We start from the raw sequence: 23,113 nt of genomic DNA, 5'->3' as shown, positions 1-23,113 counted from the left end.
ACGTTTCATCATAGGCGGGAAGTTGAAATGGACGATACCCAATCCTTTTTTCTTTGGACTGATGCAAGATAACAGAGGCATACATTTCTGAACAAGTGAAATATAAACTCTTTGCAGAGTTTAGGGCTTCAACCCGCCCCCTTTTGAACAGCCGCCACAGAGATGTCAGAGAAATCTATTCCTCATTTTGAGTGATATCTCCATCAGCTGGCACATTCGCACCATGAATCTTCCCCCATGTTAAACCCAGAATCTGTCTCTCCAATGACGGCTGTGTGCTTTAAATGACCACTCTTATTTTTTGTAATGGGTGTCCGTGTGTCACGGAGGTTACAAGTGAACGGGCAGAATAGAGCTGTCTGGTGAAAGGCCTCTGATAGAAAGTGCCACTTCCATTTGAGCACAGCTGCAGCTAAGCCGGGGCTGGCTCACTGTCCGGCCCGACACTTCACATTCTCTTCCTCTGCGACTGGAATGGATGTGAAAACTATTAACTTCAGACAGAGTTTTTTGGCCTGACCATTTCTGATCCCTTTCCTTTTTTCATTCCTTATCTGCAGTTTGATTTGTCAGGACTGGCGACTGTCTCAGACGTTTGCTTTTTGTTTATTTAAGTTTGCTGACTCTTTCTATTCCTTTTTTTAGAACTCGAAATCGAATCCAAACCAAAGTTCTTCCTGTAATTGCAAATAATATTGCATATACACTGTCACGCATCATTAAATTACATCTTACTTTACTTTTTATATTACTTTTCCATTGGACATACCATTGGGCTACAGACTACACCTCTCCTAATTTGGTGATGAGGGGGTTTAACAGTTTGAGGAACTCTATCCTCAGAGCTGCTGACAGTCCACTCCCCCTCGAGTCCCTGCTAAGGATGGAGCTGGTGGTTAGAGGAAAGACTACTGGCTCTGTTTTAAATATTCGCTGTGGTTTGAATTAGAAAGGGGATAAATGCTCTGAATAATGATCAGAAAACATTTACCTTCAGCTGCCCGGGTGAAACAAAACACTCTTGAGTGAAACTTTGAACTACTCCTTCTTTTTTTCCTCTCCCAGCCGTTTTGTTTTCAAATTGTAGCACTGAGTTCATGGGAAACTCGCTCTGAGGTTACCTGCGCCCCTGCAAAGCCATGGAAAAAAAGGATTACGTCTACAAGAATGTTTTTGCAGTTAGTTGAAATATTACTAACCTTGTCAAATGTCATTTTGAATGAGAAAGCAAACATATTTTAATCAGGGTTTTAAAGGCAAGGCTTTTCAAACTGTGACTCCTGGAGAAAGGGGTCAGCTAATTGCAACGTTTGATGTCATGTTTGGTCTCTCTCTCCATTTTGATGCGACTGCCTGGAAGCTTGCTCGCTCTCTTGCTCGGGCTCTCTGTGTCTCGCACACGCACTTTATCATACATAGTCAAATGAAAAACTACTGAAAGGTCTCCGAGTTCTCAATGCTGTAATCTTCATAAAGTCTTTGCCTCGACTTCCTCTCAGCCCTCCCTTCAACTTCAGCCTCTGACCTCTCTCTGTGTGCATCACTGAAAGTTTGGCTGCTCCACACAGACCTGACAGCACTGAAGTTTAAGGATGCTATTCATAATTTTGTGAATGAATGGGAGCGCACATGCCAGCATAGCAAGAGTAGAATATATTAGTCCTTAGTCGCCCAAATCACTTTGTTAATATATATGAGCCCTGCTTGGACCGCAGATATGTGCAGAGCTCTCCCAGCAAACGATAACAGGTTAATCTTCCAAATTCAGTGTCTCAAATCTCTTTGGTTCTCATAATTACTGTTTAACAGCAGTCGAGGGTTGGGGGGAGGTTGGGTAAAGGGATATACATTGTAAATTATGTTTGACAAGGTGGGGTTAGTGGTTTTGTCGCAGCTTGTCTTTAGTTATTACTCATACTTCCTCCTGCCATAGATAAGGTCTGCTGGTGAACATACCAAGGTGAGCGCTGGCGCAGGGCCCTTATCGCTAGCATTGATTTAGGGCAAGAACCCAGTGACAGAGGTCATTGTGCAGTAAAGCTATCCATCATTCAGGTTTGATTTCTGCTCAGACCTGTCTCCAACTTGTCTACACGTAGGTTGGCAGCGTAGAGGCCACAGGAGGGTTGGACTGTTGGGAGGTATAATGTGGGTGGTGTGTTGTTTAGCATTGTAAGGTTTACTACCAGTTGATTTGAGCTGAAAAATGACGTTTAGATATAATAAGTTATAATAAGGCAACAATGTAAGCTTGATTAGATTTTCCTGATATTGTAAGGCTTTGATATCCACAACCGTGATTCTTATATTTAAACCATTAAAAAAAATGTGACCTTGATTTCTTTCCCACAAGGAGCTGATTGCTTTACTTACAGTGCAGCACTTTCAGTAATTCTCCATGTGTTCTGTTTTCTTAATATGTGTTTGAAACGGTCAGATTTTCCCCCCGATTTAAAATTCAAGGTGGTTCTCAGCCTGCGGTAAATAAATTTACAATCATAAACACAGGAGATGAGTGTTTTCCCCCTTTGCAGGGGTGTTTTTTCAGATGTCTGAAGATGGGTATTTACTGCTGTTAATGTTGTTCATGGCCTTCGTGGCTAGACTTGTAACTTTTGGCTTAACTCTTCTATTTATTCTGGCATCAAGCTGGGGAGCTCATACTTTCAAGTATGCTCTGAGTCATATTATTGATTTGTCATGAAGATTATTTATTGCACTTTCTCCATAACTTCTGCAAAAGTTGGAAGCCGGCAGAGATTCTCCTGGAGTGCATGCATGTAAATGGTTATAAACTGGCTGTGCTAAATCTTGAGGGGAAAGGTGCTCTTGTAGAATCTAAAGGTCTCTTTAGTTATGCTGAAAAAGCTAGCGAGTATGGTGGGGCTGCTCTCTCCTACCTTCCAGAGGATAACTTAAGTAGCTAATTACACTTCAGTCTGTAATCAAACCCATGTCAGGTTGTCTGAGAACCTGGATTTGTATGGTGGATTTCAGTTAAATACAGGAGCGGCTTAAACATTTTATGGTTCTCTCCTCAAATTAAAGTTTTTTTTCCCGGCAATCCCCTCTAAAATATGTCATATCCCATTACACAAATTTGGATATGGTAAATTAGTGAGGAGAGTGCTTACACTATGAATATGTTGACTTTTTTGTGCTGTATGCAGGGGGTTAGCTTGCTGGGGGTTGGGGGTGTCTTTAACTCTAAAAAGTTGTCTTGAATTTTCTCCCCTCGGAAGATGATGTGTTTTTGCAATTCAAATATTTGCTCATTCTCTTCTCCATTGCAAAGCTCCCTTTGAAGCGGAAGAGTTCTATCAGGACCAATGACAGTGTGAGTGTGCAGCGTGACAGCGCAAGAGGCAGTGCTGGACTATTTCTAACTGCATATTTAAATAGCAAGGAAATCCAAAATCAAAAATGTATGCAAATGACGGCATGTTTTGCATGCTGATATTTTATGATTTGGGGCTTGCATATTCAGGTGGTGCTCAGTACGTGCCTAGCTTTAGCAACATTAATCAGAATTACTTCATGTCTCCACCACATCCTTGATCTCCTTCTAAACAAACATTTCTGGGGGTGGAAGGCTTGCAATTTGGTAGACTTACTTTTAATGAAAGCCTTGCATAAGGTTTTCATGCACTGGTTTAAGTGGAAAGACATACTAAAGGCCTTGGGCTTCATAGGAAAGTATGTAACCCAGAACTGCTCAATACTTGATAATTAAGATGATGTTGCGTGCTTGGAGACCTTACTGCTTGACCTCCTTTACATTTATCACAGCTATACACAATCATTCTTCCTCTTATTATATTCTTCCTCTTCTCACTTAGAGAAAGATTTTAGATGTATTTATTATATTGGGTGTATTTACCTTGATGCTGTGTGCAGGTGCTTTGGGAAATGTAGCTGTTTATGCAATGAGCTGCGTATCAAGACAAAGCCCTGGAAATGTGCCTAAGGCATGTCTGCACTTCTTTAAGGTATAGAAAATACAGTATGAAATAATTAATTGAATTGTCATCTGTATGAACAGTTCTTGCTCTCTGCACCCTATAATTCCAGCCTCTTTCTCCCCCTTCCCCTCACCACATTTTCCCTTCTTTTTTTTTCTAAACAGCAATTAATCTCATTTTTAGTCCAATTTCCAGCCCTCTGCTAGTGTCAGAGCGAGTCCCCTGTTTTGTTCCTATTTGGCTTGGTTCCTCTGCATAGTCATTAAGGGCCCAATTAATGTCACCCTTTAGCTGAAGAGTGCTCATTTTTATTGGGGAGCTGACAGTCACCGCCATGAGTGCCGCAGTGTAATATGCATTAATTGCCCCGTAACACTGGTAATTACCAGTTCTTCAAGCCTCTCAGTAAACTGTCATGCCCAGACACGACTGCTTTGAAATAGATTACTCATTAGGGGGACCTGCCCTGTTTTCCAATGGGGGCTCGCTGGGTTGGCATAAAGACGAAAAAAATCTGGTGCTTGAACAAATAGTTGCCAAGAGCAATTTCCTATTACAACTTCCCTGTGACGGCTTTTCTCTTTCTTTCTGTCTTTCTCTTTTTTTTTTTTTTTTTTATCCTCAGATAGTTTTCCAGCCGTCACTTGAGGTAAAGATCAGAAGTAGAGTTAGAGGTCCATCACAGATCTCGCTGATAGCAGTTGGTTTGTCTTCGTGTCCCAGTTTGACTCCTAGAATGAATATGTGCTTTGGGATTTCACTATTCACAATATTGCCTTAGTTTTAACTTTTTTTTTTTTTTTTTTTTTTTTTCACTCTCTTTTGTGTTGATTATATTTTGTTCATTTTTTTTTTCTCGCCTTTGTACAAAACTGCCCTGAATGCCCAGAGACTAGAGCTGCATTGAAAGTGTCAGCGTTGCGTCTTGATGTGGGGCATTTCAAGGCCTCTGTACATAAGATCAAGGCAGTGTTGATGTGAAGTTCTTGTTCAAATATTGATGCTAACTTTGCTCGACTCTCGTGTTTGCAAACTGTGGAATCTCTGTTTTAAACATTAGCTTGTGCGTTACAGTTCCTGAAACGTGTTCTGCGTCCCTGGAAAGAATTAAATTGATAGTGAACGCAAATAGATGAATTTAAAGAAACGGTTAGAGGACAAAAGCTGAGGATGTAGTGCGGGTTACACCTTTGCTTTGCGATAAGATATTACAAAGGAGAGACCAAATCAAACATTGTTAGCTATCACACATGCTCTGCACAGAAAGGTGTTGGCCTGTTTAGTCACGCTCGAAATAATATTTAGATTTCACCACAGCTTTGTAAACGCTCCAAGTGTTCGCTGGACCGATTCTTCTCCGGTGCCTTTTTCTTTTTTTTTCTTTTTTCCAAAAGCACGTCATTACCCATTTACCATAGCGAGGAAAAGAACAGAATGTGAAGACCGGGGAAAAACCTCTCGCATACATACACAGACAGAAAACACACACATTCGTACGCACACAGAGCTTCACAAAAGGTGCTGCTTTTGTTTTATCTCCCTTATAGCACCTGCTTCAGGCAATCTGCTCCCACTCGTCTCAAATGAATTTTGTCACGGCCTTTCAGATTCTCAGCCGGCGATGCGCTAATGAAAGGAGATAGTACAATTTGAAGTGACCAGGTAGCAGCCAGCAGTGCACAGCTGAGAGCAAGCGATGGGGACACACCCCTCCTTGAAACAAAAGACAAGTCAACCGTCCACTGATATACCCATTACCCTTCTCATTAATACCCTGCGGACCTCGGTGTGTGAGCGTGTGCATCTCTGTGCGCTTGTGCGTGCGTTTATCTGTTTGTGTTGGTTGAACACTTATCGAATTGTTTATGACAGGCCTAATTGGGCTAATTGAAGACATTAAGATTACCTGTCAGCTGTGTGTATCCAGACTCCCTATCTGTCTGACAACTTCTGACAAGTGAGGGACCCCGTAGCATCCGTCATGATGGAGCATTCCCAGGCCGTAATAGGGACAATAGGGGCCACTCTAATTTGATGTGGACAGCCTTAGCTGTGAGTATCAGCCATCCTCTGTGTGTATGTGTGTGTGTGTGTGTGTGTGTGTGTGTTAAGTATAAGTGAGAGTTGGCCAGGCTAATGGAGTCCCCTTTGGCAATGTGACAAAGCGATGAGGCAGTCTGAGGGGAAGAGCAAAAGGGGTTTTCAAGTGTTTAAGGACATGAGAGGGAAGGTGCTCGGGGTGACGGCCTTCACAGACTGAGTGACAGGAGAGGAGCGCTGACATCTGTGTGTCTGTGCCGACCATCACCAATACCACTTAATCCGGGATACCCATATTTTTTGACATGAGGAATGACCAAAACCTGAATTTCCACTTTGGGTATGCAAGTTCTGCTACCACAGTTACATAACAGCACTGGTGAGAAAAAATCATCCATGCATGGTATGTGTTGTGTTCATAATTTGTCTTTAGTTAGTCTTAAATGTAACTGTGTTTTTAAATGCTCCTTTTTGTCCATCGCAATTTTTTAAACTTTGAGCAGAGTCCTATCTTCGTCGGCTTAAGGAATGTGCCTGTGCATATCTGTATCAGCTCCCTCCCTCCGTTTTCCTCCACACTTGCCTCTCCTGTGTGGCCATTGTGTGGGGCTTTGCAGTGTCATCGCTATGACAGATCAACGCTGTCAGCCCAGGAGATCCCTCTGTTTGTTTGTTCTACTCCAAAAGGGGTTAAACTGTCAAGTTGACAACTCATGAGACCCTTAGACTCTGCCCTGCCGCCTCTCTCGTCTCCCTCTCCGTGGCTCCCTCCCTCCCATCCACCTTCATCCCCAAACGAGTGAAAATCAATACCAGATTGCCTGAGAACCACTGTTTGGTGTGGGCCTGACCCCTAGATGTCCCCCACTCTGCTTCTTTCATTACATGTAGCCTAGTATTTAACTTCCATCCTGATCCCTCGCCTAATTAGTTTCGATAAGCTCTGAGCCTCTCTCTCTCTCCTTCATTCTCTATCTCTATATCTCTCTCTCTCTCCGTCTCTGTTACTCGTGCATTAACACACGAACACCACAAACACATGGACATTTTTTGCTTTCTTGTCCTTTGAATGGACACTCTGGGCTGGGAGTAATAAAAAGACAAATCCCAACACGCGTCCAGAAGCCCTCAGCTATTCTTGAGTTAGGATTATTGTTTTGTTTGCTTAGCAAATTTTTAAAAACTACAATGAAATTAGATTTGCACCCCAGATCGTCAGTGAAAACACTGGGGATATCCTGTGTTGTTCAAAACTAATGGCGCTCGGTGGTGGGCCTGTTAGCGCGACCACCCCCTTTACTTCTGTGGTTTTTTTATGAGGCCTCCTCTTTGGCGCGTGTCTCTGTTTAGTTGTTCAGTCACACACAGAGTAGCCATTGATATTGCGTCAAAGATCCTTGTTGACTCTTCGAATTTCTTAATACTAAACCTAACCTAACTAACTGAGTGACAGAATCACTGATAGCCGATAAGTTCCAATGGTTTTTGCTGCCGGAGGTCTATGCCTATGTGTGTTTGTGTGTATTTGCGTACCACCCAGATGTCCAGGTGCCGCCACTGCGCCGGCTGGCCCGTCCAACACTGACAAGCCCCAACGACATGTCGACCCCCCTGCTCTGCTCCCCCCAGGGGCTAAAATTACCCTCAGGAATGTAAACAGACTGCCGAGTAAGCACACGAATTTCTGTGGCCCTTCGCCTTCGTCCATCTCCAAAACTTGCCCCCCAAAGTGGGACAGTTCCATTTTGGACACAGAGGCCAAGGTTGATGGTGGAGATACCTTAACCTGGAGTTGTCTGGTTTGCCGCAGCAGTTTTCTGTTCAGCAGTAACACAGTGTGTCCAGTGATGATAACTACTTTGCCGGACTGCAAATGTTCTGTGTAACAGCTGAAAAAGAAATCCATTTCTTCCCCCCTCTTTTTTTTTTTTTTTATTCCTCATATCTCCTTTCCCCATTTCATTTTAGCAGACAGATAGGCATTCACACCAATTCATTAGGTGTGTGGGGTAGCTGAAAGCGGTGGAGTCTGGGTGAAGAAGTTCACTGGGCCGGGTGCTGACATGTTGATTTAGTGGTGGTAACACGACTGCACTTCCAAAGGTGCTGACTTGGACGAAAGCCAGACCTCTTTTTCTCTTAGGGAGACATTAGAGACCACACTCTAATTTTGGGCCAGGGTTGTTCTCATGGATGCAGAGGCCAGGAGGCCTACACAACAAACATTCACACCTGCCTTTCCATGACTTTTGATTCGGCCCTCACTGAAGTGGTCGCAGAATTTATGATGCAAGACTTATTCCTGAACCTGATGGAGAGAGAGTCGGTGGATAAAACGGCCTTTTCAGAGCAAAGGAACAAAAAGGAGCGGCGTAGAGAATTTACAAAGTTTGTAAAAATGTCATTTAATATGAAACATCGCCATAGTAACTTGTCCATCATGAATGTATTAAGACTGGGAAAGAATAATTGGTGTTTCCAGAATCTGTTTAAAAGTGCAGCAGAGACTTTCATTGTTTTGTATACATTTATCATTAACTGTGTTTAGTTTGTAAAGTGACCAGCAGCGTTGTGGCTAAGGTGCTCGTGTGAGAGCGTTTGTGGATATTTATATGGTTATTTCCATAACATATGTGGAAGACAAACAGCCAAGTATAAGGCGCGCATCCTATGACCTCACATATAAACATGATATCCACACATAGACACACGTAACGCCGTTCCCCTGCTGGATGCAGCACATTTGCAGGCGCCCGGTCAGGCTGACGCTGCCCTAGGAAGGGCAGATAGGGTTACAGTACAAACTGTTGTTGATTAGGGCCGTGCCTGTAGTGCGAGATCATCCTAAATTGAAGACACATTAGCCGCCAGGGTTAAGGGCAGGAATTAGGGCCAGGGTTGTGCAGGGCGAGGGAGCAGCGGCAGACACAAAATGGCCGTCCCTCTGCCTGCCTTCGACTGCGTTTCCCCTAGAGACAGGTGGCAATTATCGGCCAGGGCTGCTGGGAGTTCGCAATAACAGGTTAAAGGAGCATGTATCCCCCTGACGATGTGGTCCTCTCTGTCTGCACAGCGTCCCAGCCCCCAGCCTGCCCGCCCGCCACCGCGGGGAGCTTCCTGTCTCCAAGCAGAACGCTCAGACATGGGGATTCATCAAAGGCCAGAGGGAGTCTCAGGACAGATCTCCAAATTAGCACTGTGGTCAGCTTTTGGCTTTTGAAACCTTTAAGCCTCATCTGAAAACAGTGAAAGCCTCAGAGATTTTTTCTTATCGTTACATCCCCTGTGGTATATAATTAGGCTCCTCCTTATTCTGCCCAGTGCTTATTTTTATAATGTATTTACACACATCCAGATTCGGACACAAATACTGCCTGCTCATGATTTCAGTGCACTGCTTGCATAGGAGAGGCCATTTGCAGCCATCACCGTAATAGAATTTAATAATATCCGCATCAAGTGTTAATGAATACCCACTCAGTGTGTCATAACTGAAGAGATCAAGCCATTTTCATGATGTAGAGGGTCATTACAGAGGATGGGGAGTCGATATCTGAGAAAAGATCAGGTGAGCTCTGACTGTCTCAGTGTTAACCCTTATACAGCCAGAGAATTGCTGAGACAGACTATTTTTATTATTGCATTCGAAAGGCTGGTGAAAGTGATGCTGTTTGCAAAAGAGTAGCAACGCATAGACAATGTTTTGTTTTTTTGTCCTTTGAGCCTTTATTTGATAGTGCAGAGAGAGAGAGCGACAGGAAAGTGGGGGAGAGGACGTGTGGGAAAGGGCCATGAGCGGGATTCGAACTCATGACCTCCACATGGGGACTGTAGCCCTGCACAGGGGACGCCAGCTCTACCAGGTGAGCTACAGCGGCGCCCCAGACAATGTTTGTCTGAAGAATAAGTTGTTCCATAATTCCATCTCTAACTTTAACATAGATTGTTCTGGTGTCATCACGGAGCTGTCGTCGGTCGGTTGTTTTGTTGCATGCAATGTCCTGTGGTGCTGTTTGGACCAACTTCTGAACATTAAACAGACAAAGCCCAAAGCCAGACCACACCTTGTTTGGTTTCGCTCCACATCCATAGCAGACCGGAGTGTGTCAAAGCGCGTTGGACCGTGACGCCGTAGATCTGAGCGGGGACCAGCACACATTACACACACAACACACACTTGTCCCTCAGATATGTGTTGCTAATGTGGTAGGCGACATGCTCAGTTAAGGGACTTAACGAGTTCCAAACACTGATTAAGGTTCCTCCCTTCAGCTGGAGGATGTTTGGGAAGCATGGCATTGTACAAACGGTTGCTAACCAGGACCAAATGGGTGTCATGAAGTGGGGTTTCTGCATCTTACTGTTGTGCTATCAAATGAAAATAAAGTGCATGCATGCGTGTGTGTAAGGTGATTAGATTTAGGTTAATGTGAGAGGGTGGCTGAGGTGATAGGAGACTGGGGGGGTCACAGAAAGTGAAATTTGATAAAAATCAATGGAGGGAGGTAAAAACTCCCATAGTGCTGTGCTGTCTGGGGATATGTTCAGCATGAGTAGTTAAATGTTATTTATAATATCATAAAAATCAACAACTTCTGCTGTAGAAAAGAGCAGATAACAGATAAATTGGTCATTTTAAAAATGTTTACTACAGCTGGTTTAAAATATAACAAAAAGGCTTGTATATTTTGTATTTTGAACACCACAAAGTTAGCATCAAACACTTCTTCTAATGCAGTAAGTTTTCCCTTTGAGCTTTATAATATATTGTTTTAACTCCAGACTATATCTGGATTTAAGGCAAAATATCAGTATTAAATTATAGTGATTAAATACTGCATTACTGATAAGTGATTTCAGTTTTTACAATAATTTGACTATTTTAATTTAATAAAATGGCATCAGATTTTTATTTTGTTATCTAATTCAAGGGGGGGGGGGTTGTTTTGCTTTTTTTATTTGATGTGTTTCAGTGTCATCTCCATAAAATTGTCCTCAGATTTGATTCTGTACGTAGTCCTGTTTGACAGAGGTGGTATGTCTTCGAATAAACTGCACCACAGTGCTTCAGAGGTGTCTCAGGTTTGCTGTCGACTAATTTCGTTGCAGGTCAGAGGGCTGAGGGCAAATTCTGCTCCAGAGGAGAAAGTGGTTTCTGTGGTTACCAAGTGAAGCGCTGGAATTCTCTTGTCTCTGTTCTGGTATCGATGCTTTGCATTAATGAGCAGAAATTAGCTCCCACTGCAACATCCAGTTGACAACACAGCGAGTCGACCTGACCTCCCACACCTCTCATAGTCACACATTACACCTCCACACCCCTATGTTAAACACTACACAACACAAACATGTGCACACAACACACTCTCCAACGATGACGAATATGAATCACATCTCGCCTTCTGTTCCACGTTAACTACGATGCTTGTCCAGGTTTTCTGGTGATAATAATGTACGTTTGTTACCTCGTATTTCTATTTTACTGAGTTGAACTGAACTTTTTCTCAAGAGGAGAGGGTGCTCTATTCTTAGGGCCAGTCGCTTTAACAGCTTGTCTGTGGGAGGTTAGCACTTCTGTTCAACTCCTGTTATTTATAGACAGCAGCATGTATAGTTTGTAGCAAGGAATTATTTACCTCTCTGTCCGAGGACGCCCCTCTGGGTCGAGTGAGCCTTTAAATATCCTTTTTACGCAGCCTTACTTATCAGGGGTGTCTTCATCATCAGGCTGATTTGCTAAACAGGCACTGCGAGGCCATTAAAATACACAAGCTGGATGTACAGTGATCTGCTGCGGAGCCGTATCACCTGGCGTGCAGGCCCTGGGTCACTGCCCCGTTTTAAACACAAACAAACACATCACACACCCATTATCTGACCCTGTAAATAAACTCCTATAGGCGGCTGCCTATAGAAGAGACTGACTTCCAAACAACAGGCCATTTGTCACTAATACACACATTTTCTTTCTGCCTTCTGCTATGCACACAGCTCTTCTGTCTCCAACACAGAGACTTTTATTCCTCTGCCCCCAATCACTCTCAATGCCGTCTGCCGTAAAAGAAGTTGAGCAGGTTCCATCATTTTGCATTTCAGAGAGCAGAGAAAAAGACTGACTAAAGCTAATGTTTGGCAGTGCTTTAGTGGCCCTACCTTGTGACCTGATGTATGGATGCTGAAAACAAAGAGGGCTTTGTGGAGAGACCTCGGACACACAGAGTTCACCCTCAGGTAGAGGCATGCACTGTCTAAATCATTGCTGGGGCGTTTGTTTAAAATGGTTCTGTGTGGTATGTAAAATGAAGTGAGGGTGTTTTAGAGTCGAGCGTAAATTCATCTTGATTTTATTGATAATTCATCATGTCGTGTAATGTATTTTGGCAGAAGTTCTCAGCCCCCAGTTTTTAGTAAAGCTTTTTCTCACCAAACGTGGCAGATCAAATTAACCTTGATCTGTGTGTTGGGCAGAAATGTTAAACTCAGAGGATTTTTTTTTTTTTTTTTGGGAGGGTGTGCTGTCTGACCTTCAGCAGCCCTCTCCGAAAATGACAACTGCAGAAATAGCGCAAGTTTGCACTTTCTTTGAAGGTCGCATTTGGTATTTTATTGTACTTTTATTACCTTTTGCAGTTCATATTTTTGTACCACTGCTCTGTGCAAGTAATGTGTTTATGGCTCGCGAGTTTAAGATGCAGAGATTTCATGAGGCTTGGCTACATGGCAGGGTGTTTGTGCACAAGCAGACACTAATAACACTCCCTCTTCTCCATTCAAGGCTTTTTGTTCCTGAGTGCCTCGCTCTCATTAAGCTGCTGTAGTAAGCTGCTTGGCACCTGCTTTAAATGCGACCACCAGCCGCTCATTAACACTAACGAAAGCGTGGCTGGCAGCCGCAATCCACGCCCAGGCTCGTCAAGTGGCCCTCTTGCTGAAATTAGCTACATTTCACAAACAATTTCACCAACTCGTTACATAGTTAGGTGTTTATTGGAAGATGGCTGACTCTGACTTAGAGGTGGTGTGTGTAATAAGCACATGCCAGGTTAAAATGAGCCAGCCCACATAATAAACCATAATTTGCCTACAAATTTAAACTGAACTTCCATTCACTTCCTCAGGCAGCGTAAGCACACAAACTTCAGAGGAACTGTATCCAATAGCAGCATATAAAGCATCATACTTTCTATTTATAATTGCTTTCTATAGTGTGTGGATGCTGTTTTGGAACTTTTCTTCAAGAAATCTCATGCTGTAGCCATCAGGCTTACTCTTGGCCCCCTGACTGTTCCCTTCCCCCTCAGTGTTATTGTTTCTATTCCCAGTCTCAGATTTTTTTGTACCTCAAGGTCCCTGTAGTATTGACTTGTATTAATCCTGAGTAGGATTCAAAGTCCATTTATTTTCTTTACGGTATGGAAAGGCCTTGGTGACATGGCTCCCCAGTGTTTATAATTTTGCTTGTTTCAATTTGTACTCAGCCTCCCCTGACAGACCTGGGACATGATGTATTGTGCACCGCTGCCTTATCTGTTGATGTACAGTTTTAACCTTTTCAGAAGGTTGCCTCTCTCCACTCTGTGCAGACCGCTCTCCTTTTTTTTTTTTCTCTCTTCCCCCTTTCAGCCTCACCTCCCCATCCAGAGCGCAAGAAATACATACAGCACGGCGGCTGAATAAAAAGAAGAGCATAACCCCTTTTCCGAAGTCATCTAATGTAAATGTTTAGGTTTTGTTTCCATAACATTTCCATATTAAGAGTTGGCGGCCATGTGCAGCAGTGGACCATGGAAATGATGAGAGTTTTGGGGCTTGAGCTTTGTGCAGTGCTGAGAGGCTGAGCTATGTGTGTGACATTGTGGTGAACTTGCAGTGTGCATCTGCAGGCTTTCTCCAGGGCTGTTAGCTTTGGCCTGTTTGCTCATAGATACAGCACCGTAAATCACACACTGTAAAACGTAGAATGCAGGGATGGGGTACAGAAGCATGTACTGCTGCGAGGGCCTCTTGGAGGGTGAGTGTGTGTATGTGTGTGTGTGCACGCATGTATAGCCACATATTTTCTTGTACATGTGTCTGTCTCCATACAAGTACTGTATGTAGAACATGCACCGCCTCAAGGCCCAGCCAACACAGCACAGTACACGTACAGCTGGCAATGCCACAACAGCTGAGTCCTGCACTCGTATTTATAATTTATGTGGTCACAATACCTTGTCAAAGTTGTAAGGTCAAACGTCTATGTGTAATAATCTCATAAATTATAATCACACAGAATACTAAGAAGTCCCATAATAATTATTAAAATAGAACAGCAATGTGTCCAAAGCAAAATTTTAATATGAAGTGATTGATCACGGGTTCAAGGTTTTATGTACTTTACCTTGAAACTGAACTTCTACTGCTCTCCGTGCTCCTCTGGCGAGCTTCCTGTCTGGGTCTCCAGGGGCACCACTAGATTGTTAACTGCCTGAGGAGTGAGTATCTGGTACCGGAGCACTGTCAGCCCCCTTGAATCTGGTCTTGCATATGGGGGCTGAAGTGCTCTCCATTCAGAGTTCAACTGTGACATGTCTTTATGCATGGCAGCTAATGTTCAAAGAATAGGCATGATCTATATGAGGCAGAGAGGGGCCACTCGTGGCTCTTTGGGGTTTAATAAATAGCTTGAAAGATGATTTATTTCCTTTGTGAAGAGAACGAGTGAAATAACGTCGGGACATCCCCGGCGAAGGATTCCTTCATTTTAATTGTTTCTGCACCTTTCAGCAGAACTTCACGTGTACGGTGGCTGTGAACGCACCATAGCTGCAACATGACAAAGACAGAACCAAATACAAGGAAAAAACTGAAAACATTTTATTTTATTTAAACAGTCTGAATTTGACTTCTCAGTCGCTTGGCAAGTCATTATTCATAGCCATTGGGAACTGCAGCGCTCGCCAACTAAGGCAAAGTTGCTGTAGCTCTCAAAGTGAATGTGAATGAAACAGCTGGACACTGTTGGACTGGCTAGCATTAACCACCAGATGCTTTGTGCTGAACTCTGTGTGCTCTGTTATGTGCCAAAGGCTTCTGATGACAGGATCTGGGGGCCTTGTTGTAGTGCTTTGTTATTTCATGGATTATTGTTATTTCACTGCCATTGTAATGTGATCGAGTGTGTATCACTCTGTCAGAAAGATCTTTATCTTCCTGGCGGTGTTTTTGTTTGATTCAGCACAAGTTTCCTGGATGGTGATCAAAGGAAAATACCTAAGCCGCCTTATCTCTCATAGGTCTATCTCGATAGCGTCCCATCTTTGTATCTCTTTACTAACTTATTCCTGCTTTTTTGTTCTGCATTATACATCCAAGGCCAACACCAGTAAGCATTTTGAGAATATGAATTTGAAAGAGGGTGTATAACTCATTGTTAGCTACTTTAGAATTCTTGCCGATGACAGCAGTGATGTACTAACAAAAGGCCGATTTTGTTTCTTTTGTTTTGCGCCACAGGTTTGGTCCAGGCCTTGTGATCTACTGGTATGGTTTCATAGGAGAGCTGGACTGCCAGAGAGACAGAGGTATCCTGCTCAAAGACTGCTTCCCTACAGACATTGTCACCTTGTGCCATGCGACCCAGCACTACCAACTGCCAGAGATCGCAAATGAGGACAAAGAGTGAGAAAATATTACAAAAAAAAAAAGCAAAGATGGGAGAATGAATGGGAGGAAAGAGGTGAGACAACAAGGAAGGTAGGAACAGTGAACTATGCAGGGGTGGGTCCCTAAATCCGGAAGCAATTTGGCTTTCCTGCAGTGTGAGACTACTGGCACAAAAAAAATAATAATCTGCCCTGAACTCCACCTGACCCTCTCTCTCTATCCGTCTCTCCCTTTCTTCCTCTCATTCACTGCCCCGAAGCGACCACATGTAAATACACACCGGCGTTCTGTATACCTGACAGCACAGGGTCATATTCGTACCTGCATGTGAAAACATCGTCTTGCAGGCTTTTCTGGTTGTGCTCGACACCTGGCCCTTGGATGGCCTCTCACAGTGGACGGCGGCGGTGCGAGCCCGGGCCAAAGCAGGACATAAGGCCCTTCCTTATCTCAGCCAAAGCCCTGGCCCTTGTCACTCCTTCCTCCTCCGTTCTATAGGCAGATAAAGAGAGGTGCAGTCTGGGGGCTGGGTGGACGCCTGTCTCTCACCTGCGTCACTCACTGCCCTCTCAGTCACTCTGCATGGGGGTAAACAGGATCATTTCTGATTAAGGCTGGCCTCACAGCGACCTTTTTCACATTATAAATCTTTTTTTAGGACAGTGGTTTCAAGCAAATGTTCGTGCTGAAGCTACATTTCATTCCACTGTGTGACTTTCTTCAAACTGCATTGTTTTAATTAACTATATTGAAATAACTGTCAATGATTTCACCATAAATTCTTGCATCTTGGGTTGTTTTGTTTTTTTATCTGACTTGTTTTCAGTCTGTTGCCTATATAGTTAAAAACATTTTTTTTTGTATTTATTTTGTACTTATTGTTTGGGTTTAATGTAAAATTCCGATCATTATTGATTAAGCTGTCAGCTTTTTGTCATTAATTAGTTAATCATTTAGTCTGTAAAATTTTAGGAAAGTCATGAACCATTTCCTAGAAGCCCTAACTTTAGATTGTTAGGTATGTGGTGGCAGCAGCCCAATGCCCAAACATTTTCATTTTACAGAAATACAAAACACTGAAAAGCATATTGTCACAGTTGTGAAGTTAGTTTGACAAATTGTGTTAAACCATTAGTTTACTGTTAAAATTAATCGTATATGAAATAGGCTGTATTTTCTGAAAAGAAATGAATGGATCTGTTGAGACAGATGAGTGTACGATTAAATAAAACTCCAAATAAATTGTAAAACAAAAACCTTGAATCACCTTCTGTTACATTCACTTTTTAACGTGTGATAATTTAAAAGAACGTTTTTATTGTCCTGTACCATTTTTTTAATGTCTATTATTAATAAATAAGTTTTGAGAAACTATTTTGAATATGTTCTTGTCATAAATATTACCACCATAAACTTTGTATACCTGTTATTTATTTCTTTGGCCTGCTTAAGTGCCTGCTGGTACATAGAAACACCTGATTACCATGTAAAGGTGTGTGACTATGTGGTAGTTGTCTGTTGCACATCTTTATAACCCCGGTACATTTTATGAGCAGATACTAATGGGAGAAACACAGCCAGGCTAGGGGAACCAGAAGTGAACATAAAGTTGAGTGATGCTTTTAGAGGCAGATATGCACTGCCTATAGGGGGTCCCTGTCCAGTCCCCTTCTTTATGACACACAAAACGATAAGAGGAAAGAAAGTGAAAGGGTGAAGAACCTGCCATCACCTCAGAGAACGCATTTTATAAGAGGGGAATAATTTTCCACATTGTGCCTTATAACTGTGGCAGTATTGGAACCCAGTAAAGAGGAGAATTTGTTTTAGTTCCTTAATATTATAGTGACTCCAAATCGCCTCACCTGCAGAGAGATGAATTAAAGCAGACCTCAGGTAAAACCACCAGAAGATATACATGGACTGATGCTCTCGTCGTGTCTCCGGTGTAGTAATCACTAAATGTGACACGTTCTTTTTCTGTTGTTGAGGAAAACTTCCCGTATACAATACAAATGAGCTCTCATGTGTTTGTTCTGCAGTCATGCACTGTTCACGCAGTTAGAGAGATATGGTATGTGGGGGTTAAATACCACTAAAGTGTTGCTTGATTTGTTACCCTTAAACCTCTAACCCTCAGCCGGCTCCCTTCTAGGCCTTGATCCCTCCATGAGGAGGCCACTGGGTCACCACGGGGTCGCCAGGCGGCCATGGCTTCCTCTGTCAGCCCCCCTCCGCTCCATGTGGTACAAAACAACTGTCCCCATGTGTCCAGTTAAACTCGGCCCTATCGCCTGGCCATGGTATGCTTAGACATCAGTTTATGGCTCCTGTTGGACACAAAAACAGAGCTATTTTACTCAGGGAGGGAAAATTCTCCATTGAATAAGAACAGAAAAAAATGGAAAACAGCAGATTCAGTTCCTCTCAAGTTTCAAGCCTTCCTGCCATTGTTTTCCAAGATGGCTGTTGCACAAAAGAGGAGCCAGGGTCAGCTCCTATAAATTAAGTTCTGCACACAATGTGCACTAAATACAGCTTTTTTTAAACCTACTTCAAAGGCGAGGGCCGTCATCGGCGTCAGCTGACAGATTTCCATGATGTGAGAGCAAATATAGAAAAAAACACGGTCATTTGATGATTTTTTAGAGCCAGACATCTTTATTTTGTGTTTTCCTTACCCTTGTCTCCCACCCCTTTTAGATTCATTGTTCATGTCACAACAATGGGGCACTCGAGTGCTCTCCAAATAAGGCCGGTTTAGAGAGGTCACTTCCTGGGGCTGTGAACACCCACATGCTGGAGAAATCTGATCCTCAAGAGGCGTCCGGCAGGAACAAAATTCCACATTTTGGGGTTTTTTTATTAAAGAAATGTTTTACCTAAAATATGAGTGTTGTTGATAATCAGCTGAGTGTGACGGAGAATTGGAGAACATATTATCAGTTTCTTGCTGCAATATTACCAAGAAACAACATGCAGTGTGATTTAGTTACACATTTCATTCTGGATTGTAATATTGGTTACAATTCCTAAATCTGTGACTCCCGTGTGTCATATTAGTTTGACGCACTTCACAGCATCCACTCTGTCTGCTCTGGGCCTGCAGGCTATTGGAAGTCCGCTCTTCACTCAGATGTACATCTTGGCCCAATCTCCTCCAGATCCTGCTGTTTTATGCCTCTTCAGCCAAGCTGCTAGATAGACCACTGAGACCCAGAGAAAGAGAAAAGGAGGACAGAACCAGAGACGGAAGGGTAGGTTCTATCCCTCCAGCAGACCACCAAACGGACTTCCTCCATGCTCCTGTGTTATTTATGTGGAGAGAGCTCTGGCCTGTTTCTGCCCCAGGCAGCATAGTGCTTTTAGTAGGAATCCTCTCAGCCTCCCTCAGCCAGCTAGACATCACAGGGTGGAAATAAATAAAGGTTCTCCTGGAAGAGTCTGAGCAGCCAGTTTGAAATTAAAAAAGGATTTTTTAGAAGACTTGAATAACAGCACTGGGAAAAAGAGGCCTCTCTGCACTGAGCTGAAGCAGATATGAAGAGATTTCATCTTTATTTTTAGGAAGCTCTACCCACTAATCAGAGGCTGTTATTTAAAAACAACAATGGATCATGAGAAAAATGGTTGGGGGGATTTTAAATGGCAAAGCGGTGGTTGTTTGATTGACAGGATGGAGGACAGACGAGAGAAACTAAACAACTATGACACATTAATCTACTCGTAGGGCTGGGGGAAGATATGGAGGATAGTTTAGTTTCCTGTGACTGACTGGCAGTGCGGGACAATCAGAGACTTTCAAACAACAACAAAAATGTGAACTCCTGAGCATCCTACAAAGACCCCTCTGGTGACTCTGATGTGACAGTAGATCATGTGAACCACAGGCCTGGCCATTGAAAAATATCTCTTCTTTTTTCAAACATCTTTAATTACGCAACTCAAGTTGGTTTCTGTTGAAATGAACAGCTTGGCAATTGAAGCCTAATGTTTCGCCATGTTCAAGAGAAAGGTGTTGACTGGGCTTCTTGCTAATTGAGGTATTCCATTTAGAGCTAAGCTCCCATTTGTAAAAACAGTGCCGCTTGCTGCGTAACCCACACCTTCAAATAAATGCAGGAAGCATATTTGGAGTTCCTTCCAGTGAGACCTGATCTGCCATGTGTCTGCGGCCATCGCTGAGGCCTGTCACGCTCCTGAGTGTAGCCAAGATGTCAGACATCTGCCAGTGTTTTAACTCAACTTTAATTTATCCCCGTTGTTTTAATATGCTTTGTCATTAAATAAAAGAAGGGGAATGCTGCATTTGAGTGTGCGTTAGCGGTGGAACCACAGGGGTGACAACCTGCATGGAGGCTGCCTGCTCCAGCATCAGCCACTGGAAAGGTCAGCCCCCCCTGAGTGGCATTTGGTCTGTGACAGAAATGACCCAGAAACTGTGCCATCTCCTGTTCACAGCGGGGGTCCAGAGCAGGCCTGGTAACATCCACAGAATCAGGTACAGGCCAGCGTGGTGATGGGCAGGGGTGAGGAGAACAGCAGGGTAGAGGAGAGGTAGAGGAGGAAGAGACAGCAGAAAGGCTTATGATCACCAGTGGCATTCTAAAAGATTAGAGCTGTGCAGTCGGAAAATGTGACTGGAGGAGGTAGGCAGGGGAAAAAGGTTAGTTGCAAGAGGCTGGAGACAAAATTTGCTTCAGTCAAAACAAACCCTGGCTCACCCTTTCCCTTGTCCTCTATTTGTGAGCATGACGGCCTGATGAGAGCTGTCGCAAGCTTGTTATTATGAAATAAGTGCACTCGGGAGGAGGTGGGGCTACTGTACACGGGTGGCGGCAGCCATGGCGATGAGCGTAGCTATTATGGGATGCATGGACCACAGGCTTTGATTGGTGCTGAGAGCAAAGCTTGAATCCAGGGCACAATCAGAGCCACTAATCCAGTTGATAACAGTGGGTCTGGCCCTGCACACTGTGCCAACCCTGCGCTCATTCAGAAGTACCCTGCATTTGTCAAAACAAGCCTTGTGATCATTTATCATGCTGTAATAAATCCTACTTTGAAATCCTAATGCACAGATGAGACGACATCTCCATTATGTACAGACTCAGCTTAATTTTGGAAATATTTGAAAGAGCAGATGTGATTGGGTATTTTATTGAATTGTTGCCACTGGCAACATAATATTTTTGTGCTGGGAAATTGTGAAGAGCAGCGATGGAGGCAGTTGTTTAGCTGGTGGAGGCAAGAAAAGGAAGAAGCAGAAGGAGAAGAGAGGAAGAAACTGACTGGACTTTACTCTTTTTTTTTTTCCTTTGCGATGCTTTATGACTATTTTGTTGGGCCTTCATTGTGCTGAGCAATTAACTGTTTGGCTGAAAGCACCATGCCAGCTCCAGTGCTCCTTCAGCTGGAGAAATGTGGGCCATTTGTCATTTTTACAACTCATTTTCACCCCAAAACACTCCACTATGAGGCGGGATACAACCTTGCTGCTGCCATGTCCTTGAGTTCCTGGTGACAGGTAAATATACACTTCAATCCAAACATATGTCCCATATTGTCTACATCTGAATTATGGGAGGTCAGCCTGCGAGGGATCGATGTTGCAGTTCATTTTTAGAGGCCTGATGATGTCATGTTGCAGTGTACTGCCGGTTATGGGTCCATGAACCTGTTGCTTCAAGAAAGCAACAATTACTACAACTGTCCTGACTTGGAATTAGTGACAAGCGGACGAGGCAACATGTGTGCTGGAGTGGGGTTTTACACACACTTTGAGAGAAACTTGAGTGGACCGAATCCTGCTCACTCTCTACTGTAACTTCAGCACATCACTCCGCTGACAACATCCCAATCCCGCAGGGATCATCATCAGGTCACACAAGAGGGAAGAATGAATGGAGCGATGTGATGTTGTCATTCAAATGCAATGGATCACTTGAACTCCATTGCCCTGTTGTAATGACCCTGTGTAAGGACCTGTAATGTGGTTTTCCCATTGGGTTTGAGAGAAACCCTATGCCAGGCCATTCAGGTGCGCAATAAAGTGCTTTTCACTTTCTGAGGACTTCCTGTCTCCAGTGGCGTTCTCCATTAACTCCTCACAGACAGACAAGAGCCTTTCTATTGGCCCAGACACTCTTTATCGCAGCAGTTATTCCCCCCAGGTATGGCGCTACCTGGCCCGAAGATAAGATAGGAAGCCGGCTGCCTGTCATTATTGGCAGATGAAGGCTATCTGAATATTGACAACAGTTTACACTCCTTGTTGAGAAACAAAGTTGGACTTGTGAGACAGTTGCACACAGGGCTTTTATTGTGCAGAGGAGATATGAAAACCCAGGTTCCCTGTGGTCACACACCCAAATAGCCTTATGTCACAGTTTGCACCCCCCTCCCTTCCCTTCATCCCCCCTCCTCCCCTCCTGCTCCTCTTCAGTTGGCTACTATTTATTCCCACCAGCTGTAGTGACGTGCTAAAAAAGTTCTTGACACCAGCTATTGCTTTTCATCACTGAAGCTTCCGACTGCTAACAGGGACCAACCCCAGATTTTTTCCTGACTCTGCCGCTCATATGCTGTGCACAGGTGAAAATGCGCACACAAATTTATCACAAATAAATGACAAGATGTGCGTCAGATAGGTTTTGGTTTACGACCCATCAGCCATTGAGGTGTTGTGCGTAAATGCCAAACCAAAGAGGAGAAAGTAACCAAAAAGAAAATCACTCTGATGTTACGGAAACGTTTTTTGTTTTTTCTTTTCTTTACGCAGCAACGTTGTATGTGCTGTTGTGTAGTGTTTGTTTATTTGTTTATTTATTTATTACAAGGAACGGCATCTTTAACATTTTAACTAATTTTATTTTAGCTTTTTTGATACCAGAGGCTATAAGGTTACACGATGTCGATTTAAAAAAATCGAGAAATAAAGAAACAATAAAATACGATTGTAATTATTTTCTTAAAAAAAATAAAATAATTATTATTTTAATTTAAAGCGAATACTTTCCGGATGATTTTTTTAAAAAGTGAAACAGGAAATCGCCCGAAGTTGTTTATGTGTAATGGAGAGAAATGTGTGGAACATATTGAAATATTGACGAGGCCGTTTTGTTTTTAGACAAATAGACAGCATCAGTATTTTTTCTTTCTTTTTTCTTTAAATCGATTTCTGTGTCAGAAGCCGTTTTTCTTTTTTTTTGCGCGTGTTTTGACAAAAACGCGCGTTTGATTGAATGTCCAAACGAAATGATTTGTAATATCTTCTTTTTTTATTTTGAAAGAAATCGGGAATATTATTTTAAAAATGGGATCAAACATTAAAATTAAAAAACTATATAAAAACAAAGATAATCTTGTATCAGTAATGACAAATAAAACATACGTTTCTGTATATTATAATTGTTTATTGTTATTATTTATTGTCATGTGCTGATATAATGATTATTATTGGTGTT

At 43.0% G+C, this 23,113-nt stretch overlaps 1 protein-coding gene across 1 annotated transcript in view; it reads left to right on the top strand.

Annotated features, from left to right (window-relative positions):
• cdin1 (CDAN1 interacting nuclease 1) overlaps window positions 1-17,021 on the top strand; it is a 55,305-nt gene extending 38,284 nt beyond the window's left edge. The window contains exon 12 of the mRNA XM_008279861.1: window positions 15,498-17,021. Coding sequence (XP_008278083.1) covers window positions 15,498-15,666 — 169 coding nt within the window. The 3' untranslated portion in view covers window positions 15,667-17,021. The remainder of the gene's footprint in view (window positions 1-15,497) is intronic.
• Window positions 17,022-23,113: the final 6,092 nt, after the last annotated feature.

Source organism: Stegastes partitus, unplaced genomic scaffold, assembly GCF_000690725.1.
Source record: "Stegastes partitus isolate 25-593 unplaced genomic scaffold, Stegastes_partitus-1.0.2 Scaffold173, whole genome shotgun sequence".
Lineage (NCBI taxonomy): Eukaryota > Metazoa > Chordata > Actinopteri > Pomacentridae > Stegastes > Stegastes partitus.
The sequence above is the reverse complement of the archived record's forward strand: the minus strand, read 5'-3'. Positions and strand labels throughout refer to the sequence as shown.